Source organism: Platalea leucorodia (assembly GCF_965183815.1).
Source record: "Platalea leucorodia genome assembly, chromosome: 1".
NCBI lineage: Eukaryota > Metazoa > Chordata > Aves > Pelecaniformes > Threskiornithidae > Platalea > Platalea leucorodia.
In genome coordinates this window covers 22,253,638-22,275,816 of record NC_138823.1, presented here as the reverse complement: position 1 = coordinate 22,275,816, position 22,179 = coordinate 22,253,638, and the positions used below count along the sequence as shown (strand labels likewise).

Below are 22,179 nucleotides of genomic sequence, written 5' to 3'. Positions count from 1 at the left end.
TGGTTTAGTGGTGGACTTGGCAGTGCTAGGTTAACGGTTGGACTCGATGATCTTAAGGGTCTTTTCCAACCTTAATGATTCTATGATTCTATTATTTGTGATTTTGAGTAGTCTTTGGAATACTATGGTAACTTTACATAACCCAGCAGAAAGTTTGCAGTGCTCTTTCCTTTCAAAATTTTAAAAATTTGTTCCTGACTTAAAGTAAGATTAAATAAAAACACTTAGTTCCCTAGACTAGATGAAGCTATCTTTGTGAGTTAATTCTGCATCAATAACAACTTCATTTCAGAACAGATATCAGTGCAGCTGAAATTAGACATTATCTTGATCTTCCAAAAGTCATATTGTATGAAAAAGAAGATCAGAACAAGAGACTACTTGATATTTTGAAACTGACTGCAGGAGCAGATTTTTTCGTAGGAAGATAAACTTGTTGACACGCTAATTCTAAAGCTCGCTAGGAGACTCAAACACTTCTTAAGAGCTGCCTTACTGCTTTCTACTTTACCAAATATTTGCAGGTCCTGTAAGTTCTCCTTGATGTAATCCCGGAATATTTTGTCTAGATCGTGTTCGCCTATATTTATTTCATATTGTGCATTTAGGGAGTTCTTAAAAAAATTGTATCATATGCCAAGATAGGTGAAGCAGATGATTTTTTGTCTGTTGATTTGGCTTGCCTCCAGACTGCCTCCCTCTAGATTTCCAGTTGTCCTTAGACAGTGATCCATTGGTGGCTTCTGTGTTACTGCTGCCCTTGCAGTTTGTTCTTCAGCTCCTGGATCACCCTGACCCATAGGACGACAGAGTAATTTGGGTTGGAGAGGACCTCAGGAGCTGTCTAGTCCAACCCCTAGCTTAAAGCAGGGTCAGCTGTGAGATCAGTACAGGTTGGTCAGGGCTTTATCTGGTCAGGTCTTGAAAACATTCAAGGATGAAAACTGCACAGCTTCTCTGGGCAACATGATCCACTGCTTCACTGTACCAATGGTAAAAATGTGCCTTCTTATACCAGTCAGAGCTGCTGAGAATTGCTTGGCTCTGTCTTTTTGACATCCTCCCTGTACGACCTGGCAGACTGCTGTTAGGTACTCCCAAAGCCATCACTTCTCCAGGCAGAACAAGCCCAGCTCCCCCAGCCTCTCCTCACAGGGCAAATGCTCTAGCCCCAGACACATTGGTGGCCCTCCAATAAACTCATTCTAGTTTGTTGATGTCTCATTGTTGTACTTTGGGTCTCAAAACTGGATGTAATTTTCTAGATGTGGTCTAATGAGTGCTGAGTAAAGGGGAATAATCACTCCCCTTAATACTGATTATGTTCCAATCAATACAACCAAGGCTGCCTTTCTTTGCTGTCAGGGCCCACTGCTGACTTGCTTGATCCTTTTCATTGTTCGGTTTTCATTTACTAATTTAGCAGAAGGATGCTGTTTGCAACATGGCTTAGTCCCATCGTGAAATCAGGTTTTCAGGAACTCCTTTGTAAGACTATACGTGAGCACTGGTTAGTGAAATCGATAAACAGATGGCACCAAACCACTAAAGGAAAGATGTGAGAACTTTTGAAGTAGTTTTCTTTTCACATGTTCAATAGAAATATAGATGTTCCTTTTTACCAACTGTTTCAATTGGTGGCCTAACTTTACTGGAGACTAGGTTGGTTTAGAAGGTGGGTTTTGCAAATCAGGTTACAGTCAGTTCTTTTTATTCAAGGTAGAAGTAGACTGGAATGCTCTGAATAATGGGAAAAAAACTATGTTGGATAAGGAATGGGAGTAAGGAATGGATGTACAGGGAACCCCTGTACATCCAGCTAGATTTACTGGTTCAGGCACTGTACTGCTCAGAAGTAGCAACGCCATGCATAGCTCTCTCTTTTATGCCAATGCAAGACAAGAATGCCAAGAGAGGCACAGTAGGGCCAGGCTCAGGCGATCAAGGGGTGCCTAATGCAAAGCAAGAACCGGCTGAAGGGAGAACAGGGTTGAAACAGTGCCAGTGAGACTCATCAGAAGCAAAATATAGGGCTAAGAAAGCAGGATCCACAGAATAAAAAGGAGGAAGATAGGATAGGATTCAGGACTACAAAGCAGAAGTCAGGATCAGCAGCCAAGGATAAGTCTGAGCTAGAACTGGTTGCAGCTCCATATTGAGAAACCCGAGGCAACTGTGGAGCTTATTATATACCTAACACCAGAGCAGCACAAGAATTAATCTCCCTGGTCAGTCCTTAAATCTCCCAAGGGACTGATGGATGCCATGTGCAGTCTGACAGGAGTGACAAGCACAGATTAAGCACAGATTATTGAGTTGGCTGAGTATGAACTAACATGCAAGGGAAGATTCATCATAGCCTTCATCTTGGGTTTGTGTGTATGCAAGCTACAGATAAACATATATTCTCTCTATGTATTCATTCATATATGGTATTTTGTAAAAATGACTTAGAATCTTTTGCTTTATAAAAATGTAATGCTATTCTTGTAAATATTAGTAAGTATTCGGTTTTATTTTTAATGCTAGACTTCATTAGGGAGCCATTAACAAAGGTTTTAGAAATAATCAAACAATCCAATAACATTCACTCAAATGATGGGTGGTAACTAAAACTTGCAATGCCTTTAGAGGCTGTGAACTTGCACTGAAAGCTACAGTTGAAATTACAGAACATTTCATACAATTGCTCTATTCTGGCTGCTCGAGAGCTTTTGTCAGCAAGGCAAAGAACTATTGAAACAGTCCAGAATGGTTCTTTAATCTTCTTGTAGTGGCACAATGGACAATTGTCTGAAACATCTTGCCAACATTTTGGTCAGTAAAAACATTAACCAGATTTGCATGTTCCTATGTAAATCCTAGCAAATAAAAACTGATGAGTAGACTGTAAAAAAAAAAAAAAAGATAATAGAAAGACAGTTGGAAATCACTGACAATTTCAATTGGCTGGACAACTGCATGACTGTATAGTCCAAGATGGAAGACTGGTAACAATAGATTAAAGCAATATGAAACACTTCAAAACTCCCTTTGAATTAGAAGTTCCAAAGCAGTTTCTTTTGAGAAATAAGTATCATCAGAGCAGTTGTAGCTCTATGTGGCCTGTCAGTCATATAGTAGTCACAAAGAGGTCAAAACATTTGCAGAGGCTGTTGTATTAGGAAACAGAGCAGGTATTTGTTTTTCAGCTTTAATAGTCTTGAATTCGTCACTACAGGAAAGTACTCTATTGCAGTTACAAGGTATTGGCATAAACACCTAACTGTCACTTTGTTATGGTCTCCAGCTGATTATTTTACTAATGCAGAGGAAAGGGCTTTTAGAAACTTTAAAACCTTTTTGATAGAATATGTAATAACGAAATTTATCCCATTCTTCAACACAGCAAAATAGGACAAAATCATCTTACTATTAAAAACAGAAAAGCAACTTTTAATGAACCCCTCTGCTTGCAGCAGACTTCCTGTTGTTGAAACAGTTTGAAGAGGCTGGGTACTTTTACTACTTTATGGATCATAAAGTCCAGAATGCTGCCTATGTTGTATGAGTCTTGATTGGGTTGGAAATGAAAACTTAACCTTATTCCAATAAAAGAGATATATATTTCCAGCATGGGGAAAGTCAGGAGATAATTTTCCTACTGCTGTGGCTGTTTTTAAAAAAATAAAAAAGAAAAGAAATTAAAAAGAAACAGTATTTAATTAACCTGCTTAGTAGGCAGGTGCACTTCACCACAGCCTGGACCTCCTGATTATCCAAACCAGGGGAGCTACAACTGCTCTGATACTTATTTCTCGAAAGAGAACTTTTAAAGCAGAGAGCAAAGGAGCACTTCAGAAACTGCCTTATATAGAATTGCAATTTAAGAAACAAATGTAAAACTGAGCAGTATGCTTCCTTTTGTCTTTTGTACTGCAGTTACTGAAACACTAACGTGCAATAAGCTTACTATTATAATCCATTTCCTAAACAAAATTGTCAGATATAAGGTCAAAAGTAGACCTTAGCAGCAGGATAAAGAACGATTTGGAGCAGAGTTAATGGATGAGTAGGAGGTATCTGAGCTTTGTCCAGCAAGAAAGGCAAATTAGTTTCAGTTTCTAGATGTTACTTTGGTAGGCAGCTAGCAGATGCTGAGACTGTAACTCAATGTGTAAATAAAACTTTTTAAAACAAATATTGTATATTAAGACATTCAGATTTAATAAAAGGATCAATTAACTTTCCCAATTTCAAATCTAAAACATCCTGAAGTAGTAAGAGTCAAATAATATTTCTGTGCCATCTGACCCAATTGAAAATATTTGATGGGAAGTACCTTTACATATAACTGAGAAAAAAGAATGATCTGATGATCTTTTTTCATATTATATTTCTGAAATGATTTACCTTTAAGTTGCTTTTCTTGCCATAGCAATTCTCAATCTTTACCATCTATCCCTAGATTATTACTACTGCATTAGCTTAAAAAAATACAATAAGGTTGTTTTATTTATGGAAATGTCTGATTTGTTATGTATAGCACATTGCTGTGAAAAACGTATTTTAAGAACTTATGTTCTCCAGGGATGGAAATGAAACAGACAAAATCAAAACCATAGGTTTCTGAAACTTTCAGTGTGCTGCAGAATTAATCTTTAGAATGACTGTGCAATGCTGATACCATTTGCTGCTTCATGTTGCTTGCATGTTTTTAATTTAGAAGGGCTCATTTCTATGGACTGCTTGGCAAGCTCAGTGCAGGATCTGCAGGTTGAGGTCTGTTATTCTATGAATCCGCACAAGTAATTATCTATCCCCTAATTGGAATGTAATTAACAATTCCATCAATGATTTACATCTGACATGATGGTCTATCGTATTTCCCCAAAGGATAGCCACGTTAGGTCTGTAACGCTAGCGGTGTGTCTACCCCGAGGTTCACTAGCCACTGTCAATATGACAGCTGTTCATATGGGCATACACAACTTGGCTGTACATTAGCCCTGTTGGGAGCCGGTAGCAGTGTAGCCTTGGCAGCACAGGGTTTGGCATAGCAAGTACATCTGCTTGAGAGCCTCCGCAAATACTGAAGGCCTGAAGGCAGCTCTGTGTTGCATTTTCTGTAGAGTGTGGTGGTAGCCCAGTACACCAGGCTGTACTTCCCAGTCTTGGTAGTTTTAGGCTAAATCAACACAAACTTCACTCATAACTTTATCTTCAATGCAGAATTATTCTAGGGAGGGTTAGGTGGGTGGAACTGAATAGATAGGACTCCATATATATATATTTCACTAGGCATAGTTATTTTTTTCTTCTCCAAAGTGCTAAGTAGTTGCTCTTTTGAAAGGAGTTGCTGAAAAAGAACAATCCTTTTATTCTGGTATAATTTTCCATTATCTCTGATGATCAGGACAGCTGTTTAATCATTGGTTTTACGTTCTCAAATGAATATATCAGTAATAGTATGTACTGTCTTCTTTGTCAAGCAAAAATATTAATGGCATTGATAAAATCAGCCAGTAAATATTACTACATTCAAACATTGTAATCATAGAGATACTCTGTGAGTTTATGGCTGGTTAAGTGCACCCTCACACTTAAAGGCTGGGGAGGGCTTGAGTGGTTTGTCATTGAACACAAATACTGTAAATTAGTACAGATCAGGAAGCCAGCTGCAGCATGTGCAACCATTTGACATAAGCGAGCAGTTCAGGCTGTGCTTGGTCACTGTCTGCAACAGGAGTACAGTGTAACCCAGACGAGCATTTTTTCTTGTCTTTATTTCATTTCCCTGTCTTAAGACGGGCAAAATAACTTACTGTTTCTAAGTGTAAAATTCATTTCTGGTAAACAGGCACTCAAATGCTATTCTGAAATGCTATTTAGACACTGCACAATCTTTCAGAATACTTCCCAGTGTAACATTGCTTGCAAGAGAAGAGAAGCAAATGATCTGTGTACTTCATGAAAGACAGTTATTCTAAAACTATAAAAAAGGGACAAATTTGATAGCCAAACCTGGACACCCATCTCTTCTGCAGGACTAAATGGGTCTGCCACTTTACATTATGAATTATTTTTTCCAGGTGGCTGAGTCCAATGTTGCTACCCCCAAGAGTCCAACAAGTCACTGACGTATTATGCAGATTATTTTTTCCCATTGTTTTCCTTCAGTCCTGTCTGTGCTGTTCTTCACATCTTTCCATACTGTCTTCTTTCCATGTCAGCCAAACAATTACCTGGTGATCATTGACAGTATCTTGCAGTACTTTTTTTCTGAAAAGATTATCAATAGTAACCCATCAGATTTCTGTATACACAGAAATGTCTGTATATGAAGAGGAGATGGAAAAATATCTTTCTGCTATTTATTATATCTGCACACAGTGCAATGCAGAGTGGCACAGACTTAGCATTAATTCAGAGCTAACTTGTGTAACAAGAACAAATAGCCATAGTATTTTGTTCAGATCGAGCTTGAATACCTTTGCACAACACTGCTTTATGTTGTATGGGTTTACTGCTGATCACCAGTCACCTGCCAGTTCAGTGTTAGGAATATACTGTTAACAAGCTCAAATACTATTGTAATTTTTTAGTTTCTGAGGTATTTGTACATTGTCAGTACAAATCATCTCTAGTCCTGTCCCATCCTTTCAGACTTCCCAGCCCAGCAGTTCAGCAAGATGTGGGGTTTGTTTGCACAGTTACAACATCACTTCATCACTTTGTCTTTCGGTTTGGTAACCTCATCTATCTATTTACTTAAAAAAAAAAAAAAAAAAAAAAAAGTTAACATTTGTCAACTAGAAGTACTTGTAAATAGGCTAGACCCCAAAAGAGACATGTATTTTATAGATAGCATTGAAGAACATTCTGTCTCCTGTTCAATCTTTCATGAGCTCAGCAATCATAGGCAAGTCACTAAGTCTCTCTGCTTTGCTTTGTGCACTGGTGAAACAGTTGTGGTTAGAATATTCTATGCTGGTTTAGATGTCTTTGCTAAGGTGTGCGAAACCTTTGGAAGAGCTCGAAGTTTTGTTCAAGTGACTCTGTGGATGAAGCTGAGAAGCTAATAACTTGAATGGGATAGCAAAGTAGAGTAAAATTAATAGAAACCAAGACATAACTTGTATTCTGTATCAGTTAAAAACTTTATTATAAAAATTCAGGCAGTCTGGTGACAAAGGCAGTTTAGATAGCATCAGGGACCAGCTCCATAGTTGATTTGTGGTAATATGTCACTGACAACATCTGTATCTTTGTCCCTTTCCTCTTACAGTATCGGTCAGGACGGGATCCTCAGCGAGGCTCAGACAATGTTTCCAATAAGTCTTCAGACAGCGATGTCAGTGATGTCTCCGCTGTGTCACGGACAAGCAGCGCTTCACGTTTCAGCAGCACAAGCTACATGTCTGTCCAGTCAGAGCGTCCAAGAGGAAACAAGAAAATAAGGTGAGCACAAGGAGCTGTAGTGCCAGCCATAGCTGTGTAATTTAAGTAACTGAACATTTGTCAATATTTGTATTTGAAATTAATGTTTTGCCTAGGTTGAAATTTGCAGGCAATTTGCAAAATACTGGTTTCAATGTCTTCTTCATCTAATGCTTTTTGAAGTCTTCATGGTATTTGTTTTTAGCCAAGTTTTGTCATCTTGGGTTATGCTAACATACACTAAAATAACACACATATGCTGTCAGCAAGCATTAGACACACTTAGATTTGCACTTTCTGAAAACCATTTTGTAAAATACTTAATGTGGCAGAAAAGACAGTTTAACTTGAAAATTTGTGCCGGCAATGTCAGAGGCATCTTAATTTCCTTTTAAACTAGAGCTGCTGTACTTTTATAGAAGTCTTATTTAATACTTACGCAGACCAATTCAATTTAATACTTACACTAGTCCAATTTAGCTGTAGGCATACAACCATTGAACTACTCTTCAACAAGATGTACATAGCGTATCTGTGAGCAAAACACAGCATCTCCTTTGCCTGCACCCTGTGCACACTCAGAGGAGCTTTGGCTGTAGAAGGAATGAAAGATCTTTTTTCTTGGAAGGTGTAACCCACCTGCATCTCTCAGCAAAATTCAATGTCAGCCTATATTAATTTTCAGAAAATTGTCCTCTTGAGAGAAATGATGTGTTTGAAAAGATTGTTTAAACATCTGCTTTTATAAGCATTGTTAGGACCACATTGTTTCTGTCATACAGTTACGTATACATTTCTAAATGTGATGTATTGCCATGCAACTTTTATTCGAAGAGAGACTTAGAGACTGTCCTAAGAAAACATCCCCAGGTTCTCTAGTGTAGGCTGGAGTCTTAGCCAGCATGGTTTAACTTATGACTGCTTCCATCTTTTAGTTTTTATTTCATTTCCTTTGCATTTCCTTTCTTGTGAGTTCATGCATGCTCTTCTCCATGACCTTTAATTTATTCTTTTCTTTTTTCTTTTGCATGCCTTTTTCAACTTTTGTTGACTTCAGAAGGACAAGGGACATAGAGGGAAAAAAAGAGGGAGGGCTGGAAGGGGATGAACAAGATGGAATATTTCCTGAGGAGGAAGAAAAAGAGGAGGAGGAGGAGGAAAAAGCAAAGGAGCAAGAAGTTAATGAAAAAGGGGAAGGGCAAGAGGTGACAGAGAACTGTGATAAGGAGGAAATCAAAGGATCAGGGCATGATGAAAAAGCTCAAGAAGACCAAGCTGAGGAAGGGAAAGAGGATGACAGGTAAAATATACTTCTGTTTCTATAGACCTATTCTTCTTCCTCCTGTACCAAGACACTACTTCATCTTCCCTTTTTTTCCCTTTGCATAGCTTATTGTCTATGTTCTCTGCAGCTTTTTTAGCTTTCAGTCATGATGCTTTCATATTTAAGTAAATTTCACTCTCAGCTTCAGTGAACTTGTTCTGCATATCAAATGCTGCAGCACGCTAACTTGACTCATTATTATGCATGCAACTACAGCATATTGTTTTTTAAATTGGTTTAGACTAGAGTTTGGGTTTGACTATAATAAACAATAGAAATGGTAAGATTCCTCATTATATTCCCTGCTTGAAATAGTATTTCAGGGAAAAATCTTTTGTTGGGTGGTATCTCATCAATATCAAAACCATCTTTACTTTCATTTGTGGCAGTACTAAAGAAAAGAACTTGGATTTTTTTTTTAATCATCTTTGTGTAGGCTGATAAATGTGCATATTGATCGACAATTGATGTGGATAGGCAGAGTGTTCCCTTTTTTTTGTTCCATGTGAATCACTGTCTTGGATTGCTGTATTGTGGAAGGGTCACGTATCTTTGCTATTGTGTCCAGAAATATTTCAGCACAATTGACTCTGGTTTTATCAGATAATATTCTAGATTTATGTATTTTACCACAATTCCTTTGAACCATGACTTTTAATGTAAATGAGTGACATTTTGTATTGCAAAATCCATGTAATTTGTATTAAGAGAAATACAATATTCCTTCTCTCTTCATTAGCAAAAAATGAGTTTGAGATTTACTGAATTTTCCTGAAACCCTTCTCAACTACACAAGAATGGCAGAAAATCTCAGAAAAAAATACTTTCTTTTAGCCTGCTAGTTCTGCACTACCTGTGAATAACTTATGCCTGTAAAACTGTGCTCATATATATTAGGGTAAGCACAGAACACTCTATGGCAGTCCACTTTCTTCCTTCGCTACAAACTTGCATGTGTACATGCCTGTACATACACACTCACGTGAACATGCACAAACCAAAAGCGATACAAAAAGAGAATCAAAATGCACAGTGTTCAGTCTGGGGTGGTATGGGCCAGTATAGCCATATTGCTGCTTTTATACATTAAGTGCCATCATTCCTTCACTCATGTGAGTGCATTTTAGAATTCAGCAAAAAGCAGTTGTTTAGAAACAGCTGTCTTTAAGACTGCCTTGACATACGTGTTCCAGGGACTTTCTAAATGGTAGTGTGGGAAAAGATGTTTTAAAGACTTTTTTTTTCCTGGCTCCCACTAAGTTCCCAGTTTAGTCATAGAATCATAGAATCATAGAATCATAGAATGCTTTGGGATGGAAGGGACCTTTAAAGTTCATTTAGTCCAACCCCCTGCAGTGGGCAGGGACATCTTCAACTAGAGCAGGTTGCTCACAGCCCCATCCAGCCTGGCCTTGAATGTTTCCAAGGATGGGGCATCTACCACTTCTCTGGGCAACCCGTTCCACTGTTTCACCACCCTCATTGTGAAAATTTTTTTCCTTGTGTTTAATCTAAATCTACCCTCTTTTACTTTAAAACCATTACCCCTTGTCCTGTCACAGCAGACCTTGCTAAAAAGACTATCCCCATCTTTGTTGTAGGCCCCCTTTAAGTATTGAAAGGCTGCAATAAGGTCTCCCCACAGCCTTCTCTTCTCCAGGCTGAACAGCCCCAGCTCTTTTGGCCTTTCCTCATAGGAGGAATGGATCTGGAAGTCCTGCCTCTCAAAAAGCATGATCCTATTCCTGATTTCCAGCTTTCACTCAGGTTAGTCTTCAGCCAAAATTCTGTCCCTCACAGAAAGTTTCTCTCTGAGAAACAACTTCTTGTTCCCCATGCCAGCTTGCTCCTCTGCTTGTTAGCTGCTCTCTGCCTTCATGAAGAAGCAGCACAAGTTAGGAGTCCCTACCTGACAAAGAAACAAGTAACTGCTGTGCAGTGAGTTTTGTTTTTGTTAGATTTTGGCTCCCAACATGGAAATCAACCTCTAGTATTATTTGCCCACTTTGCCCATTTTGACCACTTTTAGTAGGTAAGTTGTGAATAAAAAGGAAAGCTTCTCTATATCCAGCTTCCTTTCCCATGGTACAGTAATTGCTCATCTTCTTAGTATTGTCTAGGGTAAGAAGCAAACTCAAAAGCACAGATTAATTCCTATATACATACAGGTATATGTATTATGTATAGATTTATATGCTTGTGTATCATTAACATTCTGAAATATCGTGGCTTGTGTATTCAGCGGACAAAGCCAAAGGCAGGATCGATCCTAAGCATTGTTGTAAATTCAGTGCCTTCTGCTTGCTTGTTTGGCAATTTATAAGATACCTTATACACGGCAATTTATAAGATAGTTATAAGTAAGTTAACAACTTCAGCTTTCCAAAAAATGTTTTCAGACCTGCTGCCAATATTAAGCAATCACCAAAGCATCACATAATAATTAAACGTATCAATAGGTATTTGAGAGACCCAACGGAAAAAAAGCAGCCAGTTCATCCATCACAGAATAGCAGTAAATTATCATCTAGTTCCTGAGACCTTGGGCATCAATAAAAGCTATATTACAGATGGGAATTTTCAACATGTATTTTTACTTCAGAGGTGCATCTTTAGTTGAACAGCAGTCGCCTTTCTTCTGAGCAATCTGGAACATCGGGGCTGCTCTTAATCACTCCACCATCAAAAATTAGTTCTTCAGGGATGAAGATGTCACTGTGCTTACATACTTTATGGGTAATGGTAATAGTCGCACTAAGGGCTTCAGTCTGCTGAGATCATAGGTGGGTTCAGTGTAACTTAAATGACCGTGAAGACAGATATCCATCATGGATTCATCCCATGCCTATCTTAAAGAGTCCCTCAGTGCAATAAACTGCATTAGCTTTTGGAGCACTGGAGCACAATAAATCAATAAATCCTTTTTGGCAGAAATAGCTGCAGCATCAGATTTTGCCTTCATTAAACCTTGTAAAACTAAACATTGGCATATGGCTGACCTATAGGGAAAACATAATTGTGTTCTTTCTTGGCAATACGTGTTAGTAAACAGAAAGCATGGATCAAGCTTCCCTGTTGTAATTTTTAAAGAACCCTTATGTATAGTTCTCTGACATTATTTCTTATTCCAGCTCCCTGATGGTATCACGGATAAAAAAAGCCCTCTTAGATCTAATGTGTGAACATTCATAATTTTTATTGCAGGAAATCTGTTTAAGACTGCTCTAATTCTTAACCTTCCTTAACATTTTTTCTAAATATCAATCCTAAGCATTAATTCTGATAGTCATGATAGTTTTGTTTTATCATATGAATACACAGCACTTGTAATCACAGAGCAGGATTTCACTGTGCTACACGCTGCTGAAATACAGAAGGAAAATATAACCTCTGTTCCAAGCACACAGAGCCTAAATCATAAGATGATATATGAGTCCAGAGAGGGAAACAGATGAGAATTAAGAAACGTTCCACATGACAGGAGATAGTTACAACACTGGGTTGGGGACATCTTGACAACAGAGAGTACTAAGGAGAGATTTCAAAAAAGAAAATAAGATAGCTCTGTGAATGTTTCTGGAGAGCTCTTTTCAAGCATTAGAGGCAATGAGGAAAACATACAAGGTGCTTACTAAAAATGTCTCAAGTGGATGATGGAACAAGTCTGATGAGTGGCAGGAACCGATCTTTCAGTCTTGAATGTGAGAAGATAAATGTGATAATGAACAACTGCTAAAATACTAGAAAATAAAGATGAATTATGTACAACTGGATAAAAGAGGTTATAGCTTTTTACTGATGTATGAAGAAAGGTGACGCAGCCAAATTAAAAGGCTATGAAACTTATCTTTCCTACAGTATCCTGGAAGGGGTTAGGGTAGGTGAATTGCCAGGGCTGGAGAAAAGTGCTGCAGTAGCTGGCATCTGAAATGGTGAGAGAGTGGACAAAACAATCTGTGTGGGTGGACAGAGAGGGTAGAGATGTGAAATACAAAGCATGTGCAAGTCACAAAAAAGTGGACCTAATATGAAGCCTGAATTAAAAGGCCTGCCCAGATAGCAGGCCTGAATGACACGCATGATCCACATGGCTGGGAGAAGCAGAAGAGAGGTCTTGGTGGGAAATACTGAGTTTAATGATACTGAGTTGAGATCGGTGATTCACAAGGAGGTGCCAAAGAAAGGTTTTAGTGTAGGCAGGAGGATACAGGGGAAATGAGAGGGAGTTTTTATTGCAGAGGGGATAATGCTTTGATGTACTGTTGATGAAGGGATGATGTTTGAGGGATAGCAATAGAGGAGACAATCCTCTACAACCCTGTGGGACTGTCACAGTTAACTGGGTGGGCAGAAAATGAAAATCTACTAGGGCACATTTTGAATGAAACGTTAGAAGGAGAAAAAAATTGAGAGTGAGTGAACTGTGGGAACTAAGGGAAGTAACATATTAGAGCATGGTTAATTGTAGCAAAGCAAAGAAGAAAACAGTGTACTTTTGAAATCTTAAGAAATCATTAAAGACTTTGGCAGGAGTAGTTTCAACTGAATGCAAAAAGGGAAAGACAGTTGTTTGGAAAGGGTTTGAAATGTAATTGGAAAACAAGAACTCAAGAGATTTACTTAAAACAATGTGTTCAATTAATCCAAAGATGAAAAGGAGAAAGGAGATGTGGCTGTAGTTGCAGAACTGATGAGAGCAAGACTAGATGTTTTGCATTACTTTCTAAAGGGATATGCTAAAGCATGTTTCTATGATTTGGGGAAAGAGCCAGTGATGACCAAGTGGCTAGAGGTAAGAATAAGGAAAGAGGCATGGGGGGAAAGGAAATCAGAAGATAGCATACGATCATTTAGGCAAATCAAACACTTGATGAAGAGATCCAGTGAGAAAATTCTGCATCCATGACAGGGGCAAGGGGAGAGAAATGTGTAAAGAGGAGAATGCAGAGACAGCACAGAAGAATCGGTCATGTGTTTTGCTATGTATTGGAAGAAATCAGTGACGTCTCGTGTGAAGAAAACAAGTGAATGCTAAAGGACAGTAGAGGAAATAGAGCTGATTAAGTAGGAAGATGACACAACCGAGGAAGGAGAATTTATAGTAGAAAAAGTCAGCTGGGATGTCATTTTGCAGAGGCACTTGAAGATACAAGAAACAGCGTGCAGGATGTAGTTTTAAGTAATGGATTTGTTCAGATACAAAACTTTTTCTCTTCCTAATGGTTCTTCATGCTCTCTGCACCCTTTCCCTTGTTGGGTATAAAGATTTGTTTCAAATTCACTTTCTAGTGGTTTTTTTTGTGTCATTCAGTCAAAAAAAAAACTTTAAAGAATTTAATTTGTACGTTTTAGAACTGATTCCTGATGAGTATTTGTTCCTTAGTTTTTCATTATATTGTAATCTCAGTATTTCAGTTTTTATGAGCCTACCACTGTGATTGCAGCTATTATCAGTTAAATGCAGTGTTTTGCAAAGCTGGATAAAAAAGCATGTCAATTCAGTCTGTGCAAGCTCCTTCACAGGGGTGGAAGCCAGTAAAATTTTTTGAAAAATCTATATTCTGTTAAAAATATCAAAAACTGTGCAAAAGATAACAAGCATCAAGAATCCTTTTTCAATGTACATGCTCTGTTTGGTTTCTTAAAGCTATTTCAGAATTATTGTAATGATTGCTCCAACTACACTACTGGATGAAAGAAGTTAATTGTGCCTAACCTTTCTAGCCAAACAGGCCATATGTTTGTAAAGGAAAGCTGTAGCCTGAGACTCTTTCCTCACTGCATGATCAGTCCTTTAGCAAAATTGCAGTACAGGCAGTCTATGCTCCTGAGACACAGAGAGAGAGAGAGAGAGAGACGCTTCACCCAGTATAATTTCTGCCATGGCTAGAGAGAGAACTTGTGTACAGCTATGTCAATGTTCACGTAATTTTTCAGGGAAAACATGTCAGCATGCAGTCTGCTGCAGCTCTCAACCCAAGATGTTGGTATAACAAATTTTTTAACATCACAACAAAGTGACCTTGCCATTCCTGGAATGAAAGCAGCAAGTTGCAATACAATGTTTACCAGCTCTTTTCAACTGCAAAACGTTTCGTTATTCAGGCAGCTGGGGCAAATATGATGGACTGAGTCCTTGAAGAAAAAGCAGCAACTTTGTGTCCCCCTAACATAACTCTTCTGCATACTTCTGACTAGATAAGCAGAGAGCTGCTTATATATTGCCAGCCTGTGACTCAGAAATCAAAGGACCCAAACCAAACTTGTTTTCAGTAAGATTTCGTTAGTATTATTGGGCTGCGTAGAGTCTGTTAGCAGTTCATGGCAAATTCTTGCCCCGTTTGAAGCATAGATTCAAACCCACTACTTTTTGATGTAAGTTTTTTAATTTTAGTATTCGACAGCAAGGCAGATAAATCTTCAAAAGCTGTAAATTCATATAGCTACTGGGTCTGTAGCAACACACAGAGTCAATAATTTTGCCATTTCGTTTCTTACACTTTTGTAGATGACACGCAGAAGAAAATTATCTGTGACTTCTGGAAAAATATGGAAAAGGATACAAAAGATCAATGGTTCAGAAAGGAATTATATGAATTCATATATTTGTTGTGAAATCTGTACTGAGAGTAGATACAAATAATTTAAGAAATCTAGCAAAGTCACCTGTTTCTAAGTTATTCATCACGATCTATCAAATCCTTGGAGACCCATTTTTTCTTGTTTGGAGTAAGTACAAAAGATGTATAGACTCCTTTACAGCTAGTAAACTTATTTTGATCCACTGGGAAATAATAAAGTAATGAATTTGGAAGTACACATTATTAACAGGTGAACAGTGAAAATACCGCATTTGAAACAGTCTGCAGCTTTGATATACGGTGCCCAGCAGGGAACTCAGACATTTTTTTCTTTGACAGCAATGCAATATCATTGAGACAGCTTCCCTCTCCGTGAAATGCAGCCTGCACTTCAACCTCTGTTGAGTCAGCTCTGACCTGTGATCCAGAAAGCACTGATGTACTCCTGTTACAAAAGGTTATTTAAAAACAGTGCATCAGTAGTTTAAAAAAAAACAGAGGTGCAGATGGAAAGCCCTGGAGACATGCAGGGAAGTAGGGATGAAGGGAAAAATTAAAACGAGGTTTTGAAGCACATCTAAATGTTGAAATGAGCTTTTGCACTTTTATGTGTGTTAAAAAAGACTAATTTTCTGAAGATATTTAAAACTAGATTGAATCATAAGTTCTTCAATAGACAGACTTTTTTATCTTAATTTGTACAGGATTTAGCAGAACAGGTCTGTGGACAAGAATAGCAATAGCAACAATTAAGTATGGCGTAGAAACTTAAAAAACAAGGAATTGAATGTTGAAGCCCATCAGCCTTTTCTTTCTTTGATATTATGATTCTGTGGTTCTGTCTTAGTGCTGTATGTTTTCACTAATTTTACCTGAGTATAAGTGAAAAGATTCTGTAAAAATAATATTGGTCCTTTTCTGATTTCTCTAAATGTACTTAATTAAAAATAATTAATAAGCTTATCACTTAGCCTTCTAAGAAACAGACATAAACTCCTTCTTGTTACTTCATAAAAGTATTTCTAAAACAGTTACTGGTTTTGTGCCAGTGCCTTTGAAACACATTGCCAGACCTCTCTGGCAAGTATGATATTTTAATGAAGAGTCAGGGGCCCAGTGCTAGTCTTACTATTGCTTACTTAATACCTATGGTAAGATGATACTCCAGCAGTTTGACATTGCCCATCTATCTGATTTTAATGTTACTTGACCAAGCATTTGAACATTTTGATTCAGTACTATCACTGTACCTGCATGATGTTCATACTCCTTTTAGTTTGTAAAGTCCATAAGGTGCTATCTAAACAAGCTGGGAGATGTGTCATCAGGTGGCCCCTAGTAGGAAATAAGCCTATGTATTTCCCTACAAATACCACTGGGAGCCTGGCGTTTCCCAGATTGTAGCCATAACACGAACGCAATTCCTATGGAGGCCCGAGGTAAACAAGAGGAGCCTTTGCTCCAAATGTGTATGGTACGCAACGTGCGCATTGCCTCAGCAGGGAGTTCTGGGCATAGACTTGTCTTCCCCGGGTCAGAAAAACAAAGTTTGCAGACTTGTGTTCAGAAAGACGTAAGCCAAGTTTCCTCACAACATTTTCTTTTTATGATGGTCTTAAGTTTTCTGTGTGCTTTTCTAATTTCCCCCCGAGGCCCAAAGTGACTCAAAGTCATTTTGTCAAAGTGACAGAAGTCAGACAGGCAAGATCATGATGTCCCAGATAATGTCTCTTTGGTTGAGGTAATTATGGCTTCAGATCTCTTGCTCGTGTCCATTTAGCTCTCAGTCCCAGAAGATCAATTCAGAGAGATGCTATGGGTTTGTGAGATGTTAGCAGGGCCTATTCTGACCTTGATTTTTCGCAGTCCTCAAGCAACCTGAATTTACAAGGAATGAAGGAAACGTCAGAGTTGCTTTATTCTTTAGACACCCGCTGCCACACGCATACGTATAAGCAGTACAAGGAGCATCAGCATATCCACATTGTACAGTACTAATCAAAGCAATCCAGTCTTTCATGAGTGAAGTATAGAAGCAGCTACAGTGAAATCCATACTGACTACAGCAATTTATTTAAATAAAGCCCTTTCAGGACATCTGGCTCTTCCCTGTGTATTATGTGATTTTTCCCTTAATGCAATCTCAGTAGTGCATCCTATCCAGTTCCTGCATGTCTATCTTTCAAAGTTTTCTAGCTGTCTATGTGTTTTCTAAATAAGAAAATCTTCCTTATGGCTAATTTCAGTTTAGCAAGTGAAGATGATAAATCATGGTTTCTCTTACCCTGAGGTAATACATGATGTCTCTTATCTCTATATATTTTTGAGAATTTCTGCCTTCAAGTCTGAAATTTTTCTAATTTTCCAATTTGATTTTATATTATTTCTCTGGTGGGTTTAGGTCTTGGACACATAGGGGATTTAAAGTCTGGTTTATTAGTTCACTGCTTGCTTTTCATTTCTTTTCAGCCTGTCAAGTAACAAATCTGGGCAGCACTAAGCAAACTTGCAGTATAGCTTGTGACTTAGTCAGCAGTGTTAATATAGGAAACAGAATGGCCCCTCTCTTCCATCTCTGTTGGAAGACTGTAGTTCAACTCTATGTTTGAATAAGCACATAACATTTAACTTTCAGATTAAGTACATGCAAGGTGCATTTCTGTAAGAGACACTCTCAATTAAATCAGGTTGCCCACTGCCAGTTTTAATTTGGCAAGCTTGTTTACAAATGCAGTTGTTTCCTTGCCAGGCTGGGTTAAAGAAGATGCTTTCTAAACTCAAAGATTTTGGTTGCTATTCAAAACTAACTCTGTCTTTGCTTGGAATTTACTTACTTTATTGCCAAGCATTCAGACCTCATGTGGACTGCTTGTATTTACAAATTAATATCAAACTGATATGACAGCTGACTAATGCAAGACTTTTGGACCTCGGATAGTTTTCTCACTAGCATTATTTTAAATTCACACATAGTAAATGGCTCATTTAGTTCACTGTGTCAAAGGAAGGGATTTCTGCATAGATTCACTACTGGTAGCAGGGCAATAAAGCTTTTCTGTAACTTTGTAAAGGAAAACTTGAAGTTTGTCAACAGTAGATGAATATGAATAAAATCATTTTTGTTGTAACTTTAAATTAAAAAGTTGTTATAAATTAAGAAATTGTTATAAATTGTTTTTTTAATATAAAAAATGGCCAATTATTCTCTCAGAGATGGTGAGAACTTTTATAAAAAATCTCTGAAGCTCTGTGAAGAATTCAACTGCTAGTGTTTGGAAACAGTTATCTGTTACAGTGTTTTTTCTGCATCACTCATTTGTTGTGGCAATGTTTGAAAAGTAATCCAATGCCCTGACCCCAAATGATTTTTAAATTTGTTCCTATTTAAAAAAAAGCATGTTAGTCATGACATGGAAAATCTATACATCTATTAATTTATAATAATAAGCAGTGTGCAGAGCTTGGTGCCTAGCAGAGTGGGGAAGATCCAGTTCAAGTCAACCTATGTACTGTAACAGGTGAGGTATTTCTGATTTGTAATGAAAGAGATCTTTGAAACAGATACTTCATATAAAAATATTGCTACTTTTATTTTGACAAGTGCACACAATTTTTCTTTGAATAGCAATATACATAACAAAATACTTCATAATCACTGCTTTATTGCTTCCCACCAACTTTGTTGTTATAATTTCAATAAAATAAACCTAATAATTAAGTCAGTCCAGTAGCTATTAGACATTTATATTATCAATGAGTTAATAGGATAATTTTTGACCAAGTGAATCTCAGGAGACTACGTCATTACAATTTTGAACCTGCAGTGTCTCTCTTTGATGTGAATTGGCAGATGAGTATGTGCATTGGCCGTTAGCATTGTTCCTATGGAAATATTTCCTACATCACAGCTGTCCCCATAATGCTGTTTTTGTTAAATTTCTCAGCAAATTCATAAAATGAGAGCCTCTCCAAATGAGTTAAGAAGTCTACTAAGAATGGCATTAAAATTCCTCTCCTGCTTGTAAAATGTTGTAAAAAAAATCTTCAATGGGTCTTCCAGTCGCACAGGAGACATGTATTAGAAAATATCTATTACAATTGAAAATTTGTTAAAATCCTTTCCCTAGGACATCACAGCACACAGCTGTACTCCACACTTGGCAAAGTGGATTTTTACTATTGCAGGTGCTTTATTTTCGTTAGGGATCATTACCAGAGAAATAAGCTAAATGACAGGGAAGTAGTAATATTGACTAAGAAACCTGCAAGATCCACCAAGTGACTTAAGTGTAAATCTGATTCTCCAATACATACACTTTTGACAGAGCATCAAGATTATAAGTTTTGATTTCCAATTCTTCTGTAAAGAAGACTGCAAAAATAATAATAAAAAAAAATCAAAAATCCCACTGACAATATACAGTACATTAGATGGTATTGATATCTTCTCCTTCACATTTAAAAATATTAATAATACTGTAGATTGGAAAAATGTCTGTGCTTTGTAATGCTGGTTTTAGTAAAGTATATTTGTTGGCAAGTGAAAAAAAATAAATCAAGATTGTCATAATAATTTTAGGCTACCAGTCATACTTAGAAATGGATAGAATAGCATTTTCATTTATTCTTTGTAGAACAATTGATATTCTTTGAAATTTGTTAGTGATCAAAGAGTCACTGAGTGTAAGGATTCTGTACTGCTCAGTGTGCTGCTTTCTGCTACAGACTGTTATGGTTCACGGCCAGGGCCTGATTTAAAAGTCAGTTTTATAAAACTTCAGCAGTAGTTTACTCCTGCAGAACCCTGCTGATGTGATGTCAACTTACCAGGGTAGGGAAGAGAAAGCTTTTCTACACCTACTAACACAAAATATCTGTCTTGTCAGTATGTTAGTGAGGAAGATGACGGAAGGAAGAGCAGGGAGAGGAAGAGATGGGAGAAAATGCCAGGAAAGTTATGGGTTATGGGAAATGACTGTTGAGTTCAGCGAGTCACTAGCTGAGCTACAGGGCTGGGGTTCCTGGTGCTGGGACTTATTTTGAGCTGGCAGATGGATTATGATATTATTTAACAAATGACATACAGGGAAAAGGAGGTGTTCACCTTACAAGAGTCTAATTATCGTTTTGATAAGTCAAGGAGAGAAAAATGAGATGGTGGCAGAGGATGTCTGAAAGGATATGATCTGTGTTTTTTGAATGACCATGGTGTCCTAAGATTTGGGTTTGGGCCTGTTGTTTGTATTTCTTGTCTACGGAGAAAGACTGAGTCAGTGTATTTTCTTAGTTTTGCGTTTCTTGTTGCTGCCTGTTGGATTGCTTAATGTACAGAAAGAATGGGGAGTACTGCCCTGTGCAACAACATAGGATGCCTGCAAAAATCTTAATGAGGTTCTTTAACCTGTGGGACTTCATAATTGCTTTTTATAGCAGTAACAGCTTTCAGGGGAGTCATTGTCTTTAGTTCCTCCATCACCATTCTGGTTGGTTTGCCACATATTGTAAATCTCAACAGGCATGATAAAGCATAAGGACTCCCAGGTGTCAGTGGTTTTTTTTTAGTTTATGTTATGTTTTCTTTTCTTTTCTTTTTCTGGCCTAAACAAAAAGTTCCTGTGGAAATTTGGCACTTATCATACTAATCAGCCAGTTTCTATAAAAAGTTTCTGTTTCCGTAGGCAAGAATCTGACCAACGAGTGAGATGCCGTCCAACTCTGCAACTGATTCAAAAGCTGCAGCCAAAGACTGAGGGTTTTTAACTATGGAGACAGGACAAGACTTTCCATTTGGTACATATGAAACAACGAGGATTTAGTGTGCTTGCTACTGCTTCATAGAAAATACAACAGCAGCCAACAATATTATCTATTAGTTCTAAAACTAGTATTTTCTTGTAAGATTATTAAACACCTTTAAAGCACTAATAAGTCAGTCAGAAATTGGGAGAGGTTGGATGAAGTTTCTGACTTGTTTTTTACTTCTTAACATCTGAAAATGTTGATTAAACCAAGTTTTTTTTCTGGAACCTGTTTATCTAGGATCTGGAGCATTGCCCACACTGCAGTCCATCTTATGTGGTGCAAGAGTTACCAGCTATACTGTTGTATATCAAGTGACTTCAAATCCATTTCTCAGCCTTTAGGGCAGGATCCTTTTGCACTGTGAAATCTTCCCTCTCCTTAACCCAAACCTCAAAACCAGTTGCTTTCCTTCTTGGGCAAATATCAAGGAAATGGTCTGTCTAAAGCAGGAGATACCAAGACTAAAGCAAAGATCTTATGAGACGTACTTCTCTGCCTCCCTTCTATGAGGATTTCCTTAAGCACTTTATCGTATTCCCCTCTGGCTATGCATCAACTCCAGAAGGGGTCATTTTCCAAGTAGCCAGTCCTAGGCATTGTATTTTGGGAGAGTTTCTCTGCCAATGTTTTCTAATCTTTCTGTAATTCAGCACAGATATTCACAAACTGGGGAGAAAAACAAGGTAGTTTCTGATTATCTGCTATAGTAGGAGTCTGGAAAACCTTGACAGCAAATTTGATTCCAGAGAATAATTGCACTCCCTGTTTTGAAAACAAGTGGGTCTCTGCAAAGAGATCTTGAAGATTAATGCCTTTAAGAAATCCAGAAACGTAGCATTGTATTTTCCAGAAGGCTATGTATGAATAGCAGTTTTATACTTGCTTACCATTTTTCTTTAAAAGCATTCAGAAAAATCTTATGGGCTAGAATTGCCTTGTTGAATATCAGAATTTGAAAACAATCTGAGATTTGTAGTATTGTCAAGGAATTTAAGGCTATATCTATACCAGTAAGCTAGATAGGGCCAGGATATATTCTTAATCATCCATATT

General features: G+C 37.7%; 1 protein-coding gene across 29 annotated transcripts in view; it reads left to right on the top strand.

The window, feature by feature from the left end:
• RIMS2 (regulating synaptic membrane exocytosis 2) overlaps positions 1–22,179 on the top strand; it is a gene marked incomplete at both ends in the record, with an annotated part of 502,005 nt that overhangs the window by 417,096 nt on the left and 62,730 nt on the right. For 6 of the 29 annotated variants that reach the window (XM_082312752.1, XM_082312755.1, XM_082312754.1 and 3 more), the window contains one exon: positions 7,268–7,440. The exons of 21 other annotated variants lie outside the window; for them this stretch is intronic. In XM_082312752.1, coding sequence (XP_082168878.1) covers positions 7,268–7,440 — 173 coding nt within the window. Of the gene's footprint in view, positions 1–7,267; positions 7,441–8,479; positions 8,720–22,179 lie in introns of all 29 variants that reach the window. 2 more of the 29 variants (XM_082312740.1, XM_082312729.1) reach the window with 1 other exon arrangement.